This window comes from Trachemys scripta, chromosome 3 (genome assembly GCF_013100865.1).
Source record: "Trachemys scripta elegans isolate TJP31775 chromosome 3, CAS_Tse_1.0, whole genome shotgun sequence".
NCBI lineage: Eukaryota > Metazoa > Chordata > Testudines > Emydidae > Trachemys > Trachemys scripta.
This window is the reverse complement of record NC_048300.1, coordinates 185871969-185897385: the sequence shown is the minus strand read 5'-3', so window position 1 is coordinate 185897385 and position 25417 is coordinate 185871969. Positions and strand designations below refer to the sequence as shown.

The 25417-nt window shown below is 42.6% G+C and overlaps 1 protein-coding gene across 3 annotated transcripts in view; it reads left to right on the top strand.

Annotated features, from left to right (window-relative positions):
• The window catches only part of ATAD2B (ATPase family AAA domain containing 2B), a 167823-nt gene that overhangs the window by 80114 nt on the left and 62292 nt on the right, over positions 1-25417 (top strand). For 2 of the 3 annotated variants that reach the window (XR_004645254.1, XM_034766600.1), the window contains exons 17-22: positions 2917-3046; positions 6208-6394; positions 9449-9634; positions 16539-16674; positions 17015-17211; positions 19428-19587. Coding sequence is in view for 2 of the 3 variants with exons in the window: in XM_034766600.1 (XP_034622491.1) it covers positions 2917-3046; positions 6208-6394; positions 9449-9634; positions 16539-16674; positions 17015-17211; positions 19428-19587 (996 nt within the window). In the remaining variant the exon portion in view is untranslated. The remainder of the gene's footprint in view (positions 1-2916; positions 3047-6207; positions 6395-9448; positions 9635-16538; positions 16675-17014; positions 17212-19427; positions 19588-25417) is intronic. The other variant, XM_034766601.1, reaches the window with a different exon arrangement.

Below are 25417 nucleotides of genomic sequence, written 5' to 3'. Positions count from 1 at the left end.
CCTCCATTGAGTTTCTTGAAGATAATTGCCAATGGTTCTGAGATTACTTCAGCTAGTTCCTTAATTACCCTAGGATGAATTTCATCAGGCCTTGCCAACTTGAATATATCAAACATATCTAAACATTCTTTAACCTGTTTTTCCCTATTTTGGGTTGCGTTCCTTCACCATTGAAGTTAATATTGTGTTGAGTATGTGGTCACTATTGGATGAAAACCAAGATCCACTTCAGTTTAGGCTTAAACAGTTTCTCTTAACCTTTATTTTGTATGTTTTAGGACAACACTATTATTACCTATAAATTACATATACAGGCAGAAAAATATAAGGCAAGAAAGTTAATTGATCAAGTTACCTCTCATAGGAACAGGGTGACTCTCTTCAAATTTCAGGTCTTTGCTGTTTTCTTTTCCTGTGTCTTCTCTACTTTTGTTTTTAAGCACCTGTCTTTTATCCCTTGTTTTGTAGCTTTGTGCAGACTCAGTTTACCAAGTTGCCTCATCTGTGTACCTATCTAATTAAAATATTATCATGCATAAATCACAATAACTAGCCTAAACTAATAGATTTTTGTTTATCCTACTAAAACTTGCTTTCATCTGTCCACTTCTGTCATCCATTCTCTGCTTTCAATCCAGTTGGCTCTATCCAGTTCTTATCTTAAAATAGTTATCCTTCTTATTGGTCTGTTTTTGTTGGCTGGATTTTTGGCTTGTCTTGTTGGTTTGGGGGGCACATCTGAAGCCGCCTTGGTACTCTGATATCAGGGGGTAGCCGTGTTAGTCTGTATCTACAAAAACAACAAAGAGTCTGGTGGCACCTTAAAGACTAACAGATTTATTTGGGCATAAGCTTTCGTGAGTAAAAACCTCACTTCTTCGGATGCAACAAGTGAGGTTTTTACTCACGAAAGCTTATGCCCAAATAAATCTGTTAGTCTTTAAGGTGCCACCAGACTCTTTGTTGTTCTTGGTACTCTGCTTTACCCTATTTGCACAGACCAAAAATTTTACAACTAAGACATGCAAACCAGGTTTCATGGGTTACACAACCCTGAAGCTGTTTCAGTTAATTTCTGAAATGCTATATCAGCAGAGACACATTCAAAATGCACATTCCTTTACAGTCTTATAATGATGTGTATATATAGTATTAATTTCTCTAACATAATTCATTACACAGTTTTCTAACATAGTATTAACCATTTTAGCAAAATTGGTATTAAAGATTTCAGCTTCTTTGATGTCATCAGTTAGCACTCTTTGCCCACTAAATGCGCAGGACTTGTGCTCTCCTTTGTCATTCTCTTGTTTCTAATGTATTTAAAGAACCTCCTCTTCTTGTCTTTTATGTCCCTCGCAAGTTGTAACTTATGTTGTGCCTTAGCCATTCTGATTTTGCCCGTACATTCTAATGCTAAGTCTTTTGTACTCCACCTGAGCACTTTGTCCATATTTCCACTTTTTGTAGGATTCCTTTTTGATTTACAGGTCATTTAAGAGCTCCTGATGGAGCCATATTGGCATCTTACTATTCTTCCTGTCTTTCTTTTGCATCAGGATGGTTTGCAGTTGTGCCTTTAATGTGGTCTCCTTGAGAAACTCCAGCTCGCCTGACCTCCTTTTTCCCTTAGATTTTCGTCTCATGGAACCTTACCTACTAATTCTCTGAGTTTGTTAAAATCTGCTTTTTTGAAGTCCATTGTCCTTATTCTGTTGCTCTCATTCCTTCCTTTACTTAGAATCATGAAATATGGCATTTCATGATCACTTTCACCCAAATTGCTTTCCACCTTCAGATTCGTAACCAATTCCTCCTGGAGCCATAGTTTGGCCATGCCTGGTCTAGATAATACTTAGTCCTGCCATGAGTGCAGGAGACTGGACTAGATGATCTCTCGAGGGCCCTTCCAGTCCTACAATATTATGATTCTACATGTAATAGTTTTAAATATTTGTGCTCGTATGCCACATTCCAGTTGATTGTTAGCATAAGTAAGTGATGTCTAGAATTTTTTTTCCTCTATTTGAGTTTGAATGACAGTTACATGGTATATGCTTACCAGTTTAATTCCAACCCAGCAATGTTGGTTTTTGCTTTGTCATTCCTGTTTATCTTGAATTAATTTGGAATGTAGATTTCCAGTCATGCTGAATCTTCTACCAAATGACTTTTCTGATTGGCTTCATGTGCTCAGGGTTTTTCAGTTTACTTTCTTGCATAGTCTTTCTTCTCTGTTGTATTCAGTCTTTTACTTTAATTTAAGAAGCCCTGTATAGTTAAATTCAGTAGCTGAGAATGACTTGTTATTGAAGGAATCAAAATAGATTAAGACCCCAGGATATGAAAACAAAGTTGACTTGAATTGACATTGACCATTTTGATATTCTTTATCAAATTTGTGTGTGGTAGAAAGCAATTCTCCATTCCCAAACACAAGTTGTCCACTTTATCACTAGGAAAAATATTGAAATATGAAGTATACTTCTGAAATTTTGGGGGCTTATTTATTGTGCACAATTATGCATACTCAGTAAGTAAGTTCAAGTCAATAACATAAACAATGAATGAATCTGGCAGCAAAATATATCAAGAGGAAGCATTTTGTAATGAGTTAAACCAGCAATTTTATTTATTGTAATACACAACTTATTTTTGTATCTTTGTGGTTATGAAAATGGCACGTTGCTTGATGGTAAAAGGGCATTTGAATTTCTGACTAAACTCTGTATTTTAACACTTTCTGGGTAGTATTGGTTACTAAAATCACATATAGTAATTTCTTAGACATATTCTTCCCACTTCATGTAGTATGTATTAAACTTTTTTTAACCAAGAAATGTCCAATGTCTTTTTGTTGAAGTGTACCAAGAGGTGACAGAAGTCTAACATTAATAAACATCTCATTTTGAACAGATGCACCAAGTCTAATATTAGACGATAGTGAAGATGAAAATGCTTCAATTTTTGAGACAGGCTGTCACTCAGGATCACCAAAGAAACAATCGTCAGCTGCTATACATAAACCCTACCTTCATTTTACAATGTGAGTATATTCATTTAGCTGTGAAATTCATAGGAGATCTGAAATTCTAAGGTCATACACTGATATTTTGCACTTAGAGTTCAAAGAAAGGGTTTATAAAGGTGCTTCATGGCAACATCCTTATATTTATATCTAAATATGTTTATGGAGAGATTTCTGTGTTGAAGTCTTTATGAGCAATTTTCCAAGCCATTCACACTCCTGGGAAGTAGTAAGAATGGATAACTATGAGCTGGTTCTGTCCCCATTTAAACTTGTTTTGCATGCTGAGCTCTATTTAGCTTGAGAGATCTCCTTAGTTTAACTAAAATCTTTTAAATGTTTTATAATGACTTTGTGGTATTACAAACAGCATATGGGTATTCGAGAGTAGTGTTTGGCCTTTGGTACATAGCATTTTAAGAATGTAATTTCCATGCTTGGCCCCTGGGATATTTTTGAGACATTTGCTGTGGAGATTATAAACCTGAATTTCCAGCTGTTTTAGTAAGGAAGCAAAAATGCTGGTGTATTTTGGGAAATATTAAGTGTGCAATACATTAGCTGCTTTTTTTTTTTTACTGAGAAGTACTATTGAGCGTCAGTGGACCAATATAAGTTATTATATATGTTTATTGCATTTAAATCTGATATTACAAATTAATTTGATTCAGGTCAAATTTCCTTGTATTCCAAAAAGCCTCCTCTTAATTTTTTCCTCACTTTGTGTGTTCTTAACTGCTTTTCTAAGGAAAGTTGCAGAGACATTATGGTTAGAATTTGTGTATTAAATTTGGATGAAACACAACTGTTTATTAAGATGGATGCAGCAACAAAAACCTAGAAATGTTAATTTTAGTATGAAATATTTAGAGTAGTATTTTGTATAGATTCTGTTGATGCCTATTTCACTAAAGAAAATGTGAGGCCAGTAAAGGGCACTGTTTAGTAGAGCCATCTTGTGGAAGAAAGAAATTTTTTATTTCTGAACAGTGATGTTTGAACAGTATTTGCAGTAACATGAACTTAAAAATAACTGATTAGCTTAAAATAAAAATCTTGCTCTTTCCCTGAAGGTACATTGTCAAGCACTGCAGGCCCAAAATTCAGGTTTCAGTTGAAACAAAAGAGAAGAAAAATGTACACATATAATGAAATTTAAAAATTAGTTATATGTTTTTTTGGTGGATGGATTTATGACCTTCACCATCAGATTTGTAAAGCAAAAGACAAGTTTTGTGCATAATGCATGGCAACTAGAAAGTGATTGACCGATAACATAAAGTAAAACTGAGCAATCTAGTTTCACTCTTCAAGCTGAATGAATTTTAAAGAGTAAACAGAGTAATAAAGAGAAAATTAAATTAATTTTAAAATTTAGCTTTCAAATCAAGGTAATATTAATGGGAAGAGACACTGCTTTAAACCCCTCTCCCTTAATACCTGACTAGAATCCTTTAAGATTTTTGCCCTTTCACAAAAATACAAAGTAATTTGGTAGACTCACATTTGCAATCTTTAAAGGAGTGAGTGTTCCCAGCTGGAAGCTTATTAGTAAGAAGTGTGCAATATAAATACTAGACTAGATACTAGACCCAAAATCAGTAAAGTGCTTCAGCATTTTCATAAATCCTTTTAAATCATGGGACTTAAGAACATGCTTAAAGTTAAGTACATTCTTAAGTGCTTTGCTGAATCTTGGGGTCTTGGCAGTTAGAAATGCATTGGCATGAAATAAACAGCTCTGTGCAATATTTTTAATTCTGAAAACTAATGTGTCAATTTCACTTTGTTCTTAGAGCGGACAAAGAGCTTACTTAGATAATTTTATATCTTCACCTACTATCACCTAAAAAACCCCAGAAAATAAACAGCATAACTTGCTCTTAGACAGCTGACAGGTATTTAGACAATATTTTTCATCCTTCATTTTGGTCTTTTGTGGGCTGCTAAAAAGTAACCTTTGTTAGCTAACACCTTGCTTCACACATGACTAAAGCTAGATGTTTATATCCGCATCCAATCCGCAATCCACAAAAATTGTCCATGGATATCCGCAGATTTGCAGGGTTCTACTAACAGCTGCACGGGTCACTGCACAGCAGTGACACAGGGCTGTGCCAAGCCCCCAACCTCCTATTGCCCCCCACTTCTCCCCACAAACCTCCTGCCTCACCTCCTGCTCCACCCCCGCCATATCTCCTTCTCTGCTCCAGGCAGGGAGGGTACAATTCTGGGCCCTCCTATGCAACACTGCCCTTACAGGGGGGGGTGGGGGGGGTTCAGACACCCCTATGCAGCTGTGGCGGATCTAACGTACACAGATCCGGCCTGGACAGACAGCGGCAACAACTACTCTCTCCGTAACGCTTGCTGTTGCTGCCCGCTAGTTTAAAGTACAACTACACCTCTTTCAGAATGGTGCTTGGCTCACTCCCTTCTGGGAGTTGTAGTTTACCTCCTCCGTTTTGAGCAAGCTGGGGACTAGAACGCCCAGAATTCCCAGTGGACTATTGCCACATATCGCAGCCTGCTGCTGCGTGATTCAGAGAGCCGAGCTGGAGCCTGAGAACTGGGTGACAGCTGCTCCGTTTGGGCGGGTGTGTGGTGTAGAGCTCTGCACAGATACAAAATTTGTATCTGCACCCAAGCTGCGATCTGCAAAAACGGTTCGCAGATATCCGCAGATGTGGATATCCGTGGGTTAGCAGGACTCTAAAGCTGCATTTTTAAACTCATGCAAACTCACATGTAAACCTTTAAATGGATTTAAGAGTGATTATATTGATTTAGCTTCTTTTGGTAAGGAATATATTTAAGACAGTTGATTATAATCTAGGATTGCATCAATTTAATAATACCCACACAGATTTTGCACTGATTAATTAAATCAACTTCTGATCAGTTACACTGTTGCAACTGTGTGTATAGACAAGACCCAAGGTAATCAGTGCTGAAACTGAGGCATGCCAAAGTTAGCACAGTACAGTCATTGTAGGATCTCCAATAGAAGATCTCTATTATTGTATTAGTTGAGATGAAGTAAATTAAAAAATCTAAAAGAATTAAAATTTTAAACATTACTAAATAAAAGCTGAAACACCAGGAACTCTGTATAGATAAACATATATGTTTATATAATGATACATGGTGATATTTTTAAAATATTACTTCTGTTATAGGTCAGCTTACCACCAGCCAACCTCTTATAGGCCAAGATTACTGCTATCAGGAGAGAGAGGTTCTGGTCAAACTTCTCACCTTGCTCCAGCACTATTGCACTCTCTTGAAAAATTCTCTGTACACAGGCTAGATCTGCCAGCACTTTATTCAGTTAGTGCCAAAACACCTGAAGAATCATGTGCACAGGTGAGTCTACATAATATCTGAGCATCATAGATAGCTGTTTTTTATTCAAACTTATTTCCAATAAAGTATGATATACACAATTATGGTCTTTTGGATAAAAGACAATGTACATGTGCCACTGCAAGCTAACGCAGAGGAAGATTCTAATATGATAACATTAAAAATCTTTTGTTAAAGTTTTTATAGTTTTATAATTAGGAATTCTGATTTTTCTGCTGATGCTGCATGTAGATGGCAATGACACTGACTGGGGTAAACAGTTTTATCTGTCTAGGTAGGCGGGTGACAGCAGAAGGTTCTATATCTTAAGAAGTCATATGTTAGATCTGTCTCAAAGTCCTGCTTGGGCAGCCGGATGTCTGTGTGACAACTACTTTAAGACATGTAGTCAATTCTGTGTTGAACATTCCTATGTGGAACAGAACCGAACCGTTAAAAACTGTTGAAGAGAGTAAACAAAAGTTTTCAGTATCAAAAGTTATGGTGTATTCTTGATGTCTGCTCATTTGATTTTTGTCACAAATGAGAAAATATTTGAATGGTCCTGGAGATTTGCAGTCTTGCATTAGGTGAGAACAAAACTGCCATAGTGGGGTTATGTTTAGCGTGCAAAAGAAGATTTGTTTTCACAGAAAGTTTATAGACCTGAGGTTGAAGGAAGTGGAGCATGAGATTGACCACGAATGAGGTGGAAGATGCAATTCTGAGGGATTTAAGAAGGCCAAATTCTCCTATACTGATTCTTGCCAAAGGAAAACTTGCAAGGGACTACTAGAATGGACTTCCATCCTCATATGCGACCACAACTATATTATAGCCATTCAATACCTTGTAACTTCCAAGGAAAACTGGTTTCTATAGGTTTGTTTGAACTGTGCATGCACAGAAATCTGTCTTCGTTGACAAGGAAATAAACACATACAAGTATTCATAAAAGCTTTTTAAAACAGCCTGATTTATTATTTACATCCTATGTTCCTAAAAAGTTTGAGAGTCACTGTTTGGGAGTTTGGGTTAATGGTATTTAGTTGACGCCTTATTCATCTGTGTGAAAAGAAGAATGAGGAGGAGATAGATATGAAGGAGAGGATACTGAGATTAAGAAGGGAAGTGAGAAGTGAATAGGTGGGGGGAAGGGAGGGAAGATAGAAAGATTGAGGACCCACTACTACGGAAGATGTGCACATACAATATGATATGATCATAAATGTATTTTTATGAGATAACCCAGAACTGGCGAACGTGACTTTCTTGAAATTTTCATTACAAATATTACTCATTCTTATAAGAAGCATAAAAATCAAGTCTAATTACTAAAATGTTTTTATGCCTTAAGAATACTGTTTTTTCATTGAGAGTTGCTTATGCCTGATTCCATTTTATATCTATATCTATGCAAGACAAAAAATTGTTTAAAAGTATTAAGGTTAATGTTAAAAGTGTATTAGTAACATAAGGGTAAAATATAATGTGATTTTTTTAATCCTAAACTTACTCATATGTATTCTCAGCCTTAACTCTGTTTTTAACATTTTTTTCTTGGAATTTATTGGCTTAAAAATTTAAAATTTCATATATGATCTTTAAACCAGAAACCCTAAGAGAATCCTGTACTGCAATATTTCTGATGATATATAGTATCTACCTTAACTATTTTGTTGTAATTTTAACTGTTAAGGGCAGATCCTTTGGTATGCCAAAATATACAGGCCAATTATGGTGGGCTTACACTGAAGTCTTTCTTTGCATTAAACTCTCTGTGCGCACATTATCAGTTTAGTGAATAATTGTGTGAGGCTGGAGTCCCATAATGTTGTTAGCAAGTAGCTGTGTGGAAGAGAAGTTTCACAGAGTTATCACAAATTTATGTTGTGGTAATGTGTGTTAGCTTTATTTTTAACATATTACATTCAACACCTAAAAGAGGGCGTGGCTGGAAGAAGTAAACAAGTAAGGCCAAAATTCAGATTCAGAGCTCTAATACTGTAAAAAAGGAATGGCATCCTTATCTCTCGCTCCTGATTGGAGTCAAACTTAGGACCAGAAAGACAATCCTTAAGTTGTCATTCTTTTCTGTAAGTGTTTTGGGCAAACTGAATGGAATCAATAGTAATCACCGATAAGGAGTTGAAAGAGTTTGTAGCAATTGTTGTGGGCAGTACAACTCAAACTGAAGAAACAATTTGAGTTCTTGAGGAATCTGCCACCAGAATTAAAATGAACGTTTAAAAAAAAGTTACAAATAGATATGGACTTGTTAAAATAAACTAGAGGAATATTTCTTGCTCTACTATCATGATGTCAGAATATCTGGGCTGCCAGGAGACAAAGGGAAGTGGTACTTGAGCTGAGTTTTTATGTACTCGTAGAGTTGGATATAGAGGGTGAAATTTTGAGGTGTAACAGATACACTGAACACTGGTTCTCCTACGAGGAAAAAATAGCAGGCCATGGGGAATAATAGCAAAGCTGCTAAAATTCTAAGATAAACAAACCCAAAACTTAAAGTTAATTAATTACAATGTTTCCTTGCTCTTGAAAAATGTCAGTCCTCCTGTCAAACATTCTATTTGGTTAACCACCAGCAACCAACTCAGTGCACTGTATTTACAAGTGCCTGAGCCAGAACAAAGCTACTTAATGGACTCGGCATAGTGCTTACAAATCTTAAAAAGCTAGTATGACATTTCATCTTGTATTTGTTGTGACATTTCACATTTTTCTCTTCTGCTGCAAAATGTGGTACAGTTTAACTTTCCATGTGGTTTGCTTGTTGGATCTTTGTTATAATAGATTATTAAAACAGGATGTTGATTTATATGACCTGTAGCTGTTTTGCATACTGGCTTAAAGTAATTCGATGAAGCAAACAATATATTCATAAAAACTTGAATGGAAAGCATTTTTTTTGTAATTTGAGCTAATTAAGCTGATGAGAGGATGTCTATTGAAGGCACCAGGAGGCATTACCTAAGCCCATAAGTTTTCATTTTTTATTGTGTGTGTTTTAATACTTAATTTCTGAATTTAAATACTAGTGTTTCTCTTTACTAGATCTTTCGTGAAGCTCGAAGAACTGTACCAAGTATTGTTTACATGCCTCATATTGGTGACTGGTGGGAAGCTGTCAGTGAAACTGTGAGAGCTACTTTTCTAACTTTGCTGCAAGACATACCGTCATTTTCTCCTATATTTCTGCTGTCTACCTCTGAAACCATGTATAGTGAATTACCTGAAGAGGTGAGTGTTACATATTTTTTGAGAGTGAAAGCATTACCAATGTGTGTCTCTTTTTAAGAATATATAACACTTTAATATAGAACAGCTGTACATAACCAGAACTTTGCTATCGTTCTTATAATTTACTTTAAAATATCTCACATTGAAATTGCTAAATTAATTTTATTTCAGCTCTAAAATTGCCTTACATGAAGTCTAAGGTTAGTTCATATGTGCTAATTCTTGCAAACATTATCTTCTGCACAGAAAACATCCGAAATAACAAACTTGAAATCCTTTTGTCTTTATTTGAATGACAGTATTTCCTCTACGACTAAGAATGATCTCCATCTTCTTTGATCTCCATAAAGGAGCTCCCGCTATTCTAGACGACTGTGTGTTAGATTTTGCTCTGTTATACTGGTATAATTCCAGAAAAACCCATTGAAGTCAGTGGAGTTAGTCTCGATTATATTGCAGTGTAAGAAAGAGTAGAATTTGACTCAGCGACTGCAGTGTAGCTTTAGTTGTTTTAAAATTTAATGTATTCATACAATTTTTTTTTCTAATTTTCTTTCTTCTCCTCCTCCTATCATTGCAGTAGCAACTGTTGCTGCACTGCCCCTTTAACTTGCACGTTATGGAAACTTGAATAACAATTCCAGATTATTAATTTTCTTCTTTGAGTGATTGTTCACGTCCATTACACATTAGGTGTGCGCGCGTCGCATGCACGGACGTCGAAAACTTTTCCCCTCAGCGGCTCCCATCAGGCCGGCAGGGGTCCCCCCCGCTAGAGCAGCGCCCCGCTCTAGCATATATATACACCTGTTGACCCGACTCTCCCTCAGTTCCTTCTTACTGTCCGTGACGGCATTGGAACAACTCTTATCTCTTGCCTGAGAGTGTCCCTTAGCATTAATAGTTATCAGCGTTAATATTAGTAGTTAGCAGTTTGTTAGAAGATAGTTAAGCTCCTTTGTTTTAGGTGTTTGGTTAAATTCTGACACCGGCCCTGGGCAGCGGGGCATACTGCATGCCCAAGGCTTGTGCCACGTGCCGCAAGCCTACGCCGATTAGCGATCCCCACGACTCGTGTCTCCGTTGCTTGGGGGAATTGCACCAGAAAGAGCGCTGCAAGATCTGTAAGGCTTTCAAGCCCAGAACTAAGAAAAAGAGAGACTTTCGGTTTAAACAGCTACTCATGGAGGCTGCATTACAGCCCTCCACTTCGACTCATCCGACCGCAGCACCGTCAGCCTCGGTGCGGAGCGCCCCGGCATCAGTTCGAGATCCTGCACCGGTGGCGCCCCCTAAGCCTACGGCACCGAAACAACAGGACCGCCCCCGGCACCGGTCGTCTTCGCCGACCAAATCAAAAGGGCCAACCCAAGGCCCGAGGGCGCTCCCAACATAAAAAGGTAGCGCCTGTGAAGGACTCGAGTGCACTAAAGGGCATTGCTGCTCCAGGACAGATCCCGGTGCCAGTGGCTCTGGCGCCGAAAGGCCCGTCGAGCCCCGGGATAAGCACCTCATGTGAGGAGGAAGGGCTGGAGGAGCTTCTGGAACAGCCCTCCACGCCGGACACGTTTGAGGCAGCAAGGGACCTCATCGAATTGTTCGTGGAGAGCCCCCTCCAGGCCAAAGACAAGCATCCGGGGCCGACACCGAGACTACCATCCAGAGGCAAACGGGCAATGGTGCGCCCATCAAAGTCACCATCTCGGCACCGTTCACGGCGCCGGTCCCGGTCGAGCTCCGCCTCGGTGGACTCCCAGCTACCCTCGGCACAGAGAGCTTCACAGGCGTCTTGCCCTAGCAAACCCCTGGCACCGGTCCAGCGTTCCCCGGCTCCTTATCTGAACAGGCACCGGGATTTTTCAGTCACGCAATCCCCGAGACCGACCACTAGCAGTCGTTCCCGGTCCCAAGGGCACCGGTCCCGGTCGACAAGGACCCCGATCCCGGTCCCAGTCAAGAAAGCGCAGCTCTCTGGTCCCGAACGGGCACTGTTCCACGGCACTGCTGTGGCCTTCAAGGTCACCGTCAGTGGTTTCTGAGTCACTCGGGCCATTCCAGCAGATATACCCACCAGGGCACCAGCCAGCAGGGAACACCAAGCCCCTTGGCATCCACAGTGGGGCACGCCAGGACAGTGGCCATTCTGGACTCCATGGGCCTACCTCCAGCACCAAGGCCCCCCGTCCAGGGCCTCAAGATCTGGCCTCTCAGGACACCGGTCCCGCTCCCCCCAGGGGCGCCCCTCCTCTCACAAGGAGGCCATGGTCTCCAGACCACCGGAGCAAGAGAGAGCCGACACGGCACCGAGCCTGGTACCGTCTCAGGCCCGCTCAGCTGGACAGACTCCAGAGGAGCTCCCAGCCAGTGAGGAGATGCAGCAAGGGCTAGAGGAGGAAGCACAGAAGGCTCTAACTTCTTCCTCCTCGCCAGATGAAGCCGTGGCGGGCACGGCAGTATCAGGCCCTCCCCCGACTGACCATCGGGCGCACCAGGAACTACTCCGCCGAGTAGCCCTCAATTTGGGTTTACAGGTGGAGGAGATGGTAGAGCAGGAGGATCCCATGGTAGACATCCTAAGCCCTAAAGGCTCCTCCAGAATTGCACACCCACTCATAAAAATGATAGTTTAATTATAAGACAGTATGGCAAACACCGGCCTCCAGTGCACCAACTCCAAAGGGCATAGGGAGGAAGTACTTCGCCCCCTCCAAAGGGTTCAACTGCTTCTTTTGTCACCTGACACCTTGTTCGCTGGTCGTATCCGCGGTCAACGAATGAGAGCGACGTGGCCAACAAGCCTCGGCCCCCAAGGCCAAGGAGGCAAAATGCTTGGACTTGTTTGGTAGAAAGGTGTACTCGTCCGGGGGCCTCCAATTAAGGATCGCTAATCAGCAAGCGATCCTGAACAGGCACAATTTCAATTCTTGGGCATCAGTCTTCAAGTTTAAGGACTTGCCTCAGGGCTCGCAACCCGAGTTTGCAGTCATCATGGACAAAGGGAAGGCGGTGGCCAAAACCTCTCTGCAGGCCTCCCTTGACTCTGCGGATGCAGCTGCCAGGACAATCGCGTCAGAGGTGGTGATGAGGTGCTCAGCGTGGTTACAGGCTTCAGGCCTTTCACCAGAGGTGCAAAACACCTTACAAGACCTCCCGTTCGAAGGGTCAGGCTTGTTCTCAGACCAAACGGATGCCAGGCTGCATAGCCTCAAAGACTCCCGAGCGACCCTCAAGTTGTCGGGAATGCACACTCCAGCGACACAGAGGAAGCCCTTTAAGCCCCAACCGCCGCAGCAGAGGCAGTACCACCCTCGCCCCAGGCAGGAACCGTACCGCAGAAAGGGCAGAGACAACAGGCGAAACAACACGCCTAACCAAAACCAAGGCCAGGGCAAGCTGCAACCTGGCAACAAACAAGGATTTTGAAGTTGCGATCGATGACAGCGTACCAACCCTCACACTGGATCCTCCCATATGTTTCAGGGACCGTTTGTCCCATTTCTACCGTGCTTGGTCCCATATAACATCGGACCGTTGGGTCCTTCACACAATGGATGTGGGATACACTTTTCAGTTCTCCTCGCCCCCTCCCACCTCTCCTCCCCGTCCCTCTTCAGGGACCTCTCTCACGAGCAACTCCTTATGCAGGAGGTGCAGGTCCTCCTCAGGGCAGGGGCGGTGGAAGAAGTCCCTCCAGACCTAAGAGGGAAAGGGTTCTACTCCAGATATTTCCTTATCTCCAAAGCAAAAGGGGGTATCCGCCCTATTTTGGATCTTCGCAAACTAAATAAATTCTTGGCGCTATTATCCCATCCCGGGATCCAGGGGATTGGTACGCTGCCCTCGATATGAAAGATGTGTACTTTCACATCGCTATCTGCCCTGCTCACTGGCGGTTCCTGCGTTTCACCATCAACCAGCACCATTTCCAATTTACGGTCTTGCCCTTCGGCCTGGCAACGGCCCCTCGAGTGTTCACGAAATGCATGTCCGTGGTGGCAGCCTTTCTTCGAAAAAGAAAGATGTGGGTATACTCATACTTGGACGACTGGCTCCTCGCAAGCAGGTCAGAGTACGAGGTTTGCTCCCATGTGACACTAGCGTTACATGTGTTCCACAAGCTCGGTCTCTTGGTCAATGTGCCCAAGTCTTCACTGATCCCCACACCAAGACTAGACTTCATAGGAGCAGTCCTAGACTCGGTGGAGGCACGAGCAAGTCTTCCAGTTCCCAGGTTCCTGGCCATTCAAAGAGCTGTAATCTCCATTCAGCAATTTCCCACAACCACAGCCAGGTGCTGTATGCAACTCCTGGGAGACATGGCGGCTTGCACACAGGTAGTCAAACATCCCGCCTGAGACTCAGACTGTTACAGCTGTGGCTAGCCCAAACGTATCGCTCCAGCAGAGACCCCTTGGACCTTGTAGTGACAATCCCAGCTCGGGTCTCGAACTCCCTCCATTGGTGGCTCGATCAACAGCAAGTTTGCGAAGGGGTCCCCTTCACTACACCACAGCCCACCCTGACGTTAGTAACAGATGCGTCAGACCTGGGCTGGGGGGCACACTTAAGGGACCTACGAACGCAGGGCTTATGGTCCAGGGAGGAAAAGTTGCTCCACATCAATGTGAAGGAGTTAAGGGCGGTTCGCCTCACCTGCCAGACCTTTCTCGCTACCATAGAAGGCCACAGCATGTCAGTTCTGACGGACAACACTACCCATAAACAAGCAGGGCGGGGCCCGCTCCTCTCCCCTCTGTCACGAGGCGCTCCTCCTATGGGACTTCTGTATAGCCCACTTAGTCCAATTGATGGCAACATATCTTCCGGGGGTTCAAAACAGGTTAGCAGACTGCTTCAGCAGGTCGTATCACATGCACGAATGGACGTTAAGAAAGGACGTCCTGCATTCAAGCTTCCGGAGGTGAGGTTTTCCCCAGGTGGATCTCTTCGCCACCAAGGACAACAGCCAATGCCCTCGGTTTTGTTCATTCCAGAACCTCAGCCCGGGCTCATTGGCAGTGCCTTCGCGATTCAGTGGGGTGGGAGCCTGAAGTATGCCTTCCCGCTCATCCACAGGGTCCTGCTCAAGACCCACAGGGACAAAGCAGCGATTATCCTCATCGCACCGGCGTGGCCGCACCAGCGTTGGTTTACGACCCTGCTGGAACTGTCATTGACCACCCCGATTGCCCTACTCCTGCACCGAGACCTCATCACGCAGGACCAGGGTCGCCTACTCCACCCGAACCTACCGTCACTACATCTCACGGCATGGAATCTCTGTGGCTAAATGCTATGGAGAATAGGTGCTCCCACCAAGTCCAACAAATTCTCCTTGATAGTAGGAAGCCCACCTCAAGAGCGACTTACCTTGCCAAATGGAAGAGGTTCTTCCACTGGTGCGAGCCTAATCACATACAGCCTCTGCAGGTCTCCATCCCATCAATACTGGACTACTTGCTGCACCTCAAACATCAAGGGCTTGCCCCCTCCTCAATTAAAGTGCATCTGGCCACCATATCGGCGTTCCACCCGGGAGAGTTGGGGCATTCGGTATTTTCCAACCCCACAGTAGTCCGATTTCTCAAGGGTCTGGAAAGGGTGTTCCCCTACTCACGCCCGCCGGTCCCTACATGGAACCTTAACCTGGTCTTAACTAAGCTCATGGGACCACCCTTTGAATCCCAGCCTCTTGCTCTCTCATGCACCTCTCATGGAAGGTAGCGTTTCTGGTGGCCATTACATCAGCTAGGAGGGTGTCGGAGTTGAGAGCCCTCACTTCGGAACCTCCATATACAGTGTTGTTTTTTTGTTTTTTTTTGTTTTTTTTAAGGACAAGGTGCAGCTGAGACCGCACCCCAAATTCCTCCCTAAAGTGGTTTTGCAATTTCATATGGGGCAGGACATTTGTTTACCAGCGTTCTTCCCCAAACCCCATACGGACCCGAGCCACCGCAGCCTGCATACCCTCGATGTCCGTAGGGCCCTGGCGTTCTATCTGGAACGGACCAGGCCATTTCGTAAGTCGACACAACTGTTCATTGCAATTGCGGACAGAATGAAAGGCCGGCCTATCTCGGCACAACAGTTATCATTATGGATTGTGCTTTGTATCCGCACGTGCTATGAGCTCGCCAAAGTACCAGCCCCGGCGATCAGGGCTCACTTGACTAGGGCCCAAGCACCCTTGATGGCTTTCCTGGCGCAGGTTCCACTCCAGGAGATCTGTAAAGCGGCCACCTAGTCGTCGGTGCACACATTCACAGCCCATTACGCAGTCCATCATCAGACCAGAGAGGACACGGTGGTCGGCAGGGCTGTGCTTCAATCGTTGCTTGACTCCTACCCTCCTCCTATGATAAGCTTGTGAGTCACCTAACGTGTAATGGACATGAACAATCACTCGAAGAAGAAAAACGGTTACCTACCTTTTCGTAACTGTAGTTCTTCGAGATTTGTTTTTAACGTCCATTACACTTCCCATCCTCCTTCCCCTCTGTTGGAGTCACCGGCAAGAAGGAACCGAGGGAGGGTCGGGTCGGCAGGTGTGTGTATATATATATATTCTAGAGTGGAGCGCCGCTCTGGCGGAGGGTGGGGACCCCTGCTGGCCCGATGGGAGCCGCTGAGGGAAAAAGTTTCCGACGTCCGGGCACGCAACGCGCGCACACCCAAGGTGTAATGGATGTGAACAACACATCTGGAAGAACAACAATTACGAAAAGGTAGGTAACCGTTTTTTCCTTGGACGTTGTGCTTCTTTGGAAATGGTTCGGTAACTTCTCAGGTACGGCCAGTTTGTGTCTTTTGAAAAGTTGATCCTCTGTGTTTAAAGTATACATTGATCAAATAGTTCAAGAACAAGTTGAATCCTTTGACTTTTCATGACATTGTTTTCTGGCAGGTGAAGTGTATCTTTAGAATCCAGTATGAAGAGGTTTTTTATATTCAAAGACCAAGTGAAGAAGACAGATTGAGATTTTTCCAGGAGTTAATTCTTAATCAGGCATCAATGCCCCCTCCCAAAAGGAAACAGGCTGGTAAGCTACTTTACAATAAAGCCACAGGAGTGTGAGAATCTGTTTGAATAAAGTTTTGTACTGTAAAATGTTTCTCTTTTTAAATGGTTTTGGGAAATTCAGTTGTTAATGACCCTAACTGCCAGTTTATCAATGTGCAGAACTCGCTTGTTTCTATTATACTGAGTGAGACGGGAAGGCGCTTAAATGGTGAAGGTTGAAAAGTCGGAAGGAAAATGGGAAATCTCTCCCCCCCCCCCCCCCCCCCGATTAAATGCATTGTGAAAGTCCAGAAAGGCATAATCCTACAATTCCCTCTTACTAATACTACTTTCTGACTTTTTCCTGCTTTCTTCCCTAGCTCTTTGTGCTCTGGAAGTTCTTCCTCTTGCATTACCGTCTCCTCCCCGCCAGCTCTCAGAAACAGAAAAGCAACGAATGGAGGACCAGGAGGAGAACACATTGAGAGAACTGCGGTTGTTTCTCAGGGATGTTACCAAGAGGCTGGCCACAGACAAACGCTTTAACATCTTCAGCAAACCGGTGGATATTGAAGAGGTCTTGTTTCAGTAACGTGCAAAAAATGAAGTTGAACCTATTAGAAAAAAAAATATTATTAATTAAAAAGGGCATGGATAGATTAATATCCCAGATATCCTTGCTATCCATGACCTCGCCAATTCTGCCCATCAGTAATCAACTGGTGGCTTAGTCAGAACCTTCTGTACCACAGTGTGAGTGATCAGAAGCATATTCTTGGACACACTACTGGTTCAGCAGAGAAACTTTCATTACTCTAGCCTATACTAGTCAGTTTAAAGTGCTTTTCCACTCTGAAAATCAGCATGATAAAAATGGTAGCACCTTATTCATCAAATCTGCTACCAGGATGTATTTGGAATTGTATTTGCTTTCTTTAATTAACAAAAATTAGCTTTTACTGTTGAATGACATAATTGGAAGACAGTGGGGTTGCAGTTATAACTGAGGGCATCATTTGGCCTGCAAGTCTATTACTGTGCTGGTGTGTGAAAAGGAGAGAGCCTAGCTTGGCTTTCAGATAGAAGACTAACTTTGTAGGGATGGCAGTAAGAAAAAAAACACTCTTCTACTTCCAATCTGAACATTCGTTCTGTAAGTCATTGAGAGACAATAAAAATGGGACCCTGCAATGTCATTTTTAGTGTAATTTTTTAGAGAAGAACTGCACTTTAAATTACATGGAGAGTTAACAGGCATTTATGTGAGGCCCCATCCAGTCCTCCACCAGCTTGAAGCCAGATTCAGTATTTGAACATTATTTGTAACTTAACTTGTTTGTTAAAGAACTATGAACTATTCTCTTCAACTATGCAGAAAGAATATTATCATCTTCATTTTATAGATGGGGAATTGACACAGATGAGATTTAGTGATTTGCCAAAGGGTTATACAAAATCTGTGACAGTGCTAGGAATTAATTCCAGATCTCTCAAGTCCCAGTCCCTAATGCTTTAACAAGAAGACCTCCTTTTCTTATTTAATTGATCTGCTATATAAATTTGCAGTTTCACATGAAGATTCTATTACTGGTGGTGATACACTTGAAAAATACAGGTTGACTTTTAGATCCCAAGGATGAGTTAACAGGGGCCTCTGTTTAGAAAAGTATCATTCTACTTGCAAACGGGACAGTTTACATTTGGGGATGCCATTTTTACTGCCTGTTCAGAATAGAAAATGCACTTTAAATATATGTTTAAGCATTTAGCCAGTAGATAGGTATTGTATATGACATTGAAGTATGATCTTAATCTAAGATTTATGTTGTAATATATTTTTTGTTGGAACTTCTAAAAATGCATGTTTACCTGGTTAATCAAAAATTATTCCTCTGGAGCCATTACAGTTTGATCTAAATGTATTTCCTTTTTTTGGCAACCATCACCTTAATATATGGGTGATTTTAAAATATTCAGGACTACACAAACACTGAGGCCTACCTACATTTTAAATTGATTGTAATCTTAATTACGTTGAAGCACTCATGTAGAATCATACTTTGTTTTAATCGAAGTAAAGAATAAATAATAAATACATGCATATCTCAGTGAACTACAGTTAGTAGAGCTCTGTTGGTATCTTCTCTTGCCAAGAGTTAACCCCTCGTCATACAGTTAATTCAGTTAAATACCTTTCACTCTGCCTGGAGGGCTGCTGAACCCATGATGAGGTGCACCATAGAAGGCAGTGAACTCCACAGACAAGGGGCCTTCTTCTGAGAAAGCCCTGCTGTAAAGTCCATGGTGGCGAAATTAGATTTGGTGTTCATACATATTATTATTGCAAATGTTTTGCAGAAAATTATTTTTAAAGATTAATGATTTGACTACTTAAACTAACAAAAAAGGTTTACCTACAGAATGGAGAAACAGTTTCACAGTTCTGCTTTGTGTGGGGGTAGGCCCACTATTTTTCATGTTCAGGACAATGTTATAATATCAAAGAGGCTTTAATTGCAGCACCAATTTAGTTTGCTCTGAAAATTAGACGTATCATTGATTCTCTGAAGGAACTATAACTTTAGCAGTCTAACACCAGCACTATAATTTCAATTTCTGTGTTTAAAATGTTTGAATTAAAGATGTGTTGAAAATGAGAATGCTCCAAATGTTGAACTGGCACATTTCTTAATTAGTACTAAGTATGCTGCATAAATATGTGTGTAACGTGGGAAAGTGTGCCGATGAAATGCATAAGGCCCTGTGTCACTTCAGTATGCTGTTTGATTGTAGGTTTCAGATTATCTTGAAGTTATCAAAGAACCAATGGACCTGTCAACAGTAATAACCAAAATTGATAAACACAACTATTTGACTGCTAAGGATTTCCTAACAGATATTGATCTCATCTGTAGCAATGCATTGGAATATAATCCAGACAAAGACCCTGGAGGTAAGGGAATAGTTTTGGTCTACCTAAATTTGAAAAATAGTTGTTTAATCATGTGTATGATTATTCAGGCATCAAAGCAAACTTCATACTGTGTTATAAATTAGCTAAACAAGTAATTTTTCCCCGAAGGTCAGTGTTTTTAATATTCTGAGAGACTCTTAAGTGGACAGTTAGAATTTAAGTGAAAAATTCTAGGAGCTATGTAGTGCAGTGAGTGTGCAGGGACTAGTAAGCAAAGTAGGGCTAAAGCACTTAACATTCATTTCTGGTAAATCGGGTTCCAATACTGAGTAGGTCCGAAGTGAAAATGAATTTGGTAGTTGCTTCTTGGTCTTCAGGGGACATCTGTCCACATAATAAAACCATCACATAATTTGGCAGAGCTATATGGAGAATCCTGCACAGCACCTTGCCATGCTAAGCATTTGCCTCCAGCTGTGATCCTCACTTTCATGAGGACCAAATTCATCCACTAAATTAAGAACTCACCCCTGGGGGTGCGGGAAGGAGCAGAACTAATCCCAAACAAAGAGGTCTGTTTTAGTTGATTAGGGAAGAATTGTCTTGCAAATGTATTTAAGTGGCAGTTTTTCATGTGGCTGTTTCCAATTAAAAACAAAACAAAACTACAAGAGGACATTAGTGTGAAGGCTGTCCACCTGCAGATATGGGAAATGTCATCCTCTGTATTTGTTGTAAAGAATGCATTATTGTGCATTGGGAAGATGGATGTTGCTAAATAAGCGTTTGATCTGACAGCTTCCGAAAGCTCAAGTCAGGTTTTAAAATGAAAAAGAAAATGCCCCTTTAAAGCATTTGTTAGTATAGTGTGAAGAATGGAAAACTGATCCTATCATCAAATGAAGACAGTGAATTAAAAGGTTTTCATTAAATACCATGAGACAAAACAAGAAATAGTTCTTTGAGTGGTTGCAGATATGTTCCACTCAGGTATGCATGTGCCCAGTGCACCAAAGCCAGAAAAGTTTGCCTAGCAGTAGCCATAGGGCCGGTGCTTGCACCTTTTCTTTATGGCCCCCTCACGTGACTATTAAGGATACTGCTGCTCTGACCCTCTTTCTCTCCCCACCCCCTATTCCTTCTCACTGCCCTCAGCTTGAGCTGGAGTTTGTGTGGTGTTTCTTCACTCTGATTTTGTATTTCATTCTTCTGAAATTTTGTTGTAAATAGTCATAATGCTCAGTTATCTAGAAGCGCCTTAGTTAGAAAAGTTAGGTTGAGTAGCTGTGTTTTTTCAGGTGGAATGCCTTCACCAGGATTTAAGCTCTGTCTGGCGTGTGGGGTGGCTGTTCCTAATAGTGATCCTCATGTGTAGTGTTTAGAGAGGGGAACATTAAGGAAAGGTACTCTATTTGCAAATCGTTTAAGAATGCAGGTGTCAAGGGACTTTGAATCTCAAGCAGCACCTGATGCAGCATGCCATGAGTCCTGGTTGGCACCAGGCACAGTATTGCCTCCTCAGCCACCATCATAACCATAACAAGACAATGTTCCTCTGTCAGCCTCTGAGGCCTCCTCTAGGAGGAAGAGGGATCATTCACCTCCCTTGGGCCTCTGAGAAAATGACCAATAAAACAGATCATAGCCACTCCAGAGCTTGGAGAGAGTCCTCCTCTGCCAGAATCAGTGCAGGCTGGCACCTTGACTCTTCAGGTACACGTGATGGAACTGGCCCTTCTACCTGCTCTCCAATACCGAGGCAACATTAGTTTGGGGCTGTACCGTCGGCTCTGGCTCTGTCCATGGGATGTCTGCTGAGTCTGGTACCAGTGACATTGGCACCAGTGGTATCCAGTCCTTTGACATATCAGGCAATGTCAGATGTGCGTTGCCTTTTGGATCCTCATTCTCCAATTGTCTGGGAATATTCAGGTGCTGTGACTTCATCAGCAATGATGGCACTGTGTAGGTTAACTCCACAGGTATCTCAGCTGCCAACACCGCCCTCAGCAGTGCATATCATATTGAGTACATAATTGAGGCTGGCGCTGGTACCGGTGCTGAAGAATTTGTTAGCACAGCAGTCATCTGTGGCACCAATAGTCGTCATGGTGCAGACTGTGTCATTACTGGATCAGTACCAACGCCAGTGTCTGTGCCTTTTTTGGCATTGGTACCAAATGAGAATGCATTGCCCTTGCCAGTCCTTCAGGGCACCAACTTCTCTGTCAGCCTTGGGGCTGATGCAACCAGCACATTGGACCTCTGATGAGGCTGGACTCTGTCTTGCTCTGCCGGGGGTTGCTCCCCCATTACCTCTGGATGATTTTGGGAATTCATCGTAGTCAAGCTTGAGGTCCTCCCTCCCAGTCTAAAAGACAGTTGAGAACCCCTTTCTCATCCTGACAACTTTCTCATCCATGACTCTTCCCGCAGCAGACAGGCTCTTGGCCCAATGCCTACTGGCCACTGATGCCTTATCCCTATCCACAGTGGCCTGGGTATCCATAGGATGTTCCTTATTTCTTAAGGTCCTGACCGTCAACCCACTTCCGGGCAAGAGCACCCAACCCACCCATGGCATCACCTCCCCAGCCACCTACATTATAGATTCAAGTGGAGGACAGACACTACCTCAGAACAGGTGCAAGGTCTGGTACTGCATCCAGAGAGGCCAGTGACACCTCTTCCTTCATCTTCCCCATCACCAGATGACACCATGGTAACAGATGCTTCCTCTCCAGGGCTGAACACTTTCAGGCACAGGAGGACCTCTTTAGATGATTGGCATTGGCCATAGATATACAGGCTGAATTGGTGCAGGAAAACATGCACAAGTTAGTGGATATTTTTAAGTCCTAGAACCTAGGGAGAGTAGCTTTGTTAACAATGCACTGTTGGAACTTGCTGCTTTGTGGAACACCCCAACATCTTTGACATCTATGAGAAAGCATATGGACAATCATTATGTATTTATGTAGGGATTCAAGTGTTTTTATTTGCATCCCGCCCTTAACTTGCTTGTCATGACAGTAGCCAATGAGAGGTCACGTCAAGGGAGGTACAAGTCCACTCCCAAGGATAAAGAAGTTGGATCTCCTGGGCAGGAAAATTTATTTGACCTCCTTGTTCCTTGGAAAAATTGGAACCTAGGATACAAATCTTATATGCATCAACAGTGCACTTACTTCTTAAGCCAGTTGGATTTTGAGCTGAAGTAGTTTCTTTGAATTTCCATGTACAGCTTGCAGTGTTTGGGACTATGGAGACTTGCATAATTGCATAACCCTGTTAATAGGTAGGAGTTGTTCTAATGGCAAAAATCTGATACTGTAGAGTCAGATTTAATGCACTTAAACTCATTTCATTCCCTAGGAATAGTTGCAGTGTAACAGAATGTGTTGGCCCCTTCAAAACCAGGCAACACCAGCCCAAGTGTCACTGGAGGCTCGGCGCTTCAGTATTGGGAAATGTAATCTGCAGAGGTCCTGGGAATTGTAGTATGGGGGTTCAGATGACTAAGTGACCCTTATGACTGAGGTCAGGTGGGTTCAGGACTGAATATAGTGCAATCCTGGGAGAGTCCAAGGTTGAAGCAGTACCTGGGATGAAACTTTCAACTTTCACCTGTGACCAGGCAGGAGGCCTGGAAAACAGTTGGAGAAGGCTGAGGGAAAGGGCCTTGGAGGGGATTAGAGGCAGAACTAATCCCCCCACCCCCTTGCAGGAAGGGTGTATATGAAGTGTGAAAGGACAAGGCTTTGGCTGTATACTGCAGTGTGGATTGAGGCTGGAGTTGATATATGTGGGGGGCCTACGCTGTGGATTCCAGCAAGGGCAGGAGGAATGCCCCCTTCTCCGAACCCTTTGACATCAGGGCTGAAGGGACTGTTGTGTCTGGCAGAGAGCTGAAATAATCATGCCTGGGGGAAGGGCTATGGTCCAACATGAGGTAGGGTGGGAGACTGTTTTGTTGACCTTTTAGTTATACTGAGGAAGTATTTATGATCTAATTGGCGAGCCAAGTCACTTCAACTCACCAGAACTGCTTGAAAACTACAGACCAGAAGGAAACCAAGAGGGAAACTGAGGCAATAACTGCATCCCTTTACTATAGGGAGACAGGCTGCTTTTACATCTTGCTTGATGCTGTTTTTATCCATTCATTTTCCTTGGGTGACAACTTTCCATTTAAGTTTAGTGCTCCATACCAAGCACTCCTAAGGTTACATAACACCCATTAGCGTTATTTCAGAGGTTCTTCCTTTTGTGAGATACCTCACTGTTAGTTCAAGAACTTGTTGTTCATTAATTTCTATAGGTCATTGTCTGTTCCGAGAGCTAACTCCTCTAGTCAGAGCATTCCCTTAGAAGGTTGCTGGTCACACTATACTTCGTGTAAAATAGAGCCGTATAGCTGCTATTTTTCTTTTCTTGAGACAGTATAGGGACTTCTCATGTTATTTCTTCAACTATACTCCCCAATAGTTAAATGGGAACATTTGCTAGTTTAATAGTTCAGAAGCAGATTTAACTATTTCATGTTATTTCCACTTTTGGATAGGAATTCCAAACGGATAGTTTTTCTATGAGTTCTTGTGCATGTGGATCCCACTCATGGTGCACACATGCCTTCTGGACAGGAGTCAGATGTTTTTATGAGGAGAGTCCACCAGGGGTTGCACATGCACCCTTCACACCTCCACACTCCCTTCCGTGGACATAAAGGGGATTGTGGCCCTGCTCACTACTCAGTGTCTTCTAATAGCCCCCCTTCTGAGAGTTGGAACAACTTAGTATCCTCCTTAGTAAAGAGAGCTGTTGATGTTTGTTTTCTTTGTGAATATTTTTCTTTTATTATTTAGGATAGTTATTTAGAATTCTGTTAGCACATTGGGAAAAAAAATAGTTTAGTGCTGTTAGTTAGCCCATGAACTGTTACATTACTGTCAAAGGCCTTTATGCAGGAACATCATTCACTAGGCTTCAAGTTATGTCCATCATGTAGGAAGATAAATCCCCTCATGGATAGACACAATGCTTGTGTGTTTTGTTTAGGTGAGAGAGAGATTCCTTCAAAGTGTGCAATTTGCTGGGTCTTGAGGAAGTGCACTCAAAAATCTTGAGTACATACTAAGACTCTTTCTAATGGCGAAATCTGTGAGTTTACAGTTGGACTTTGACGTGCCACAGCTGCAAGGATTTTTAGTGTTTATGCTGAAGACCCAGCCTGAAAGTGCCTCAGAGATGAGGTAGGTAACTCTGAGCTCTGCCCCCCACCCACCCCCAAGAAGCATCTTTCCTCTCACAAGAGCTCAGAAACTTAGCAGGTGAAGAGGTCAGATGCCTCTGCTGCCAAAGGAAGTAAAAAACATTCTTTCAGAACCACTTCTAAGTCTCTGTCCCATTCCTTGGTTCCATGCAAAAGGAAGGTAGAATTACAGATACAGAGGAATCCACTTAAGGTGGCATCAGGCAAATTGGCACTGAGAATAAATGCAGCACTGGAGAGTTCAGTCTTCACACTGGTTTTGCATTTAAAGATGTCCCTAAAGTAATCTTTGGCATGAGGTCACTTGGTATCGAAGCTACATCATACCCCGACATGTGCCAAAGCTCCGCTACCGGGGCAACTGTACTCAAACTCCTTGGCACCAGGTCAGAGGACATCTAAGACTATGAGGTCAACTCCTGTGGTACTGAGATTATCAACCACTGATGAGTGAATACTACCTATGGTACCAAGCTCAACACCCTTCACGCACATATACGAGGAATGTTTTTGGCTGTCTCTTTTAGGGACACATCTGACATAAGAGTGACTCCTGACCTGGGACTCATTTATTAGAATATTCTCCTTTGTTAGCTA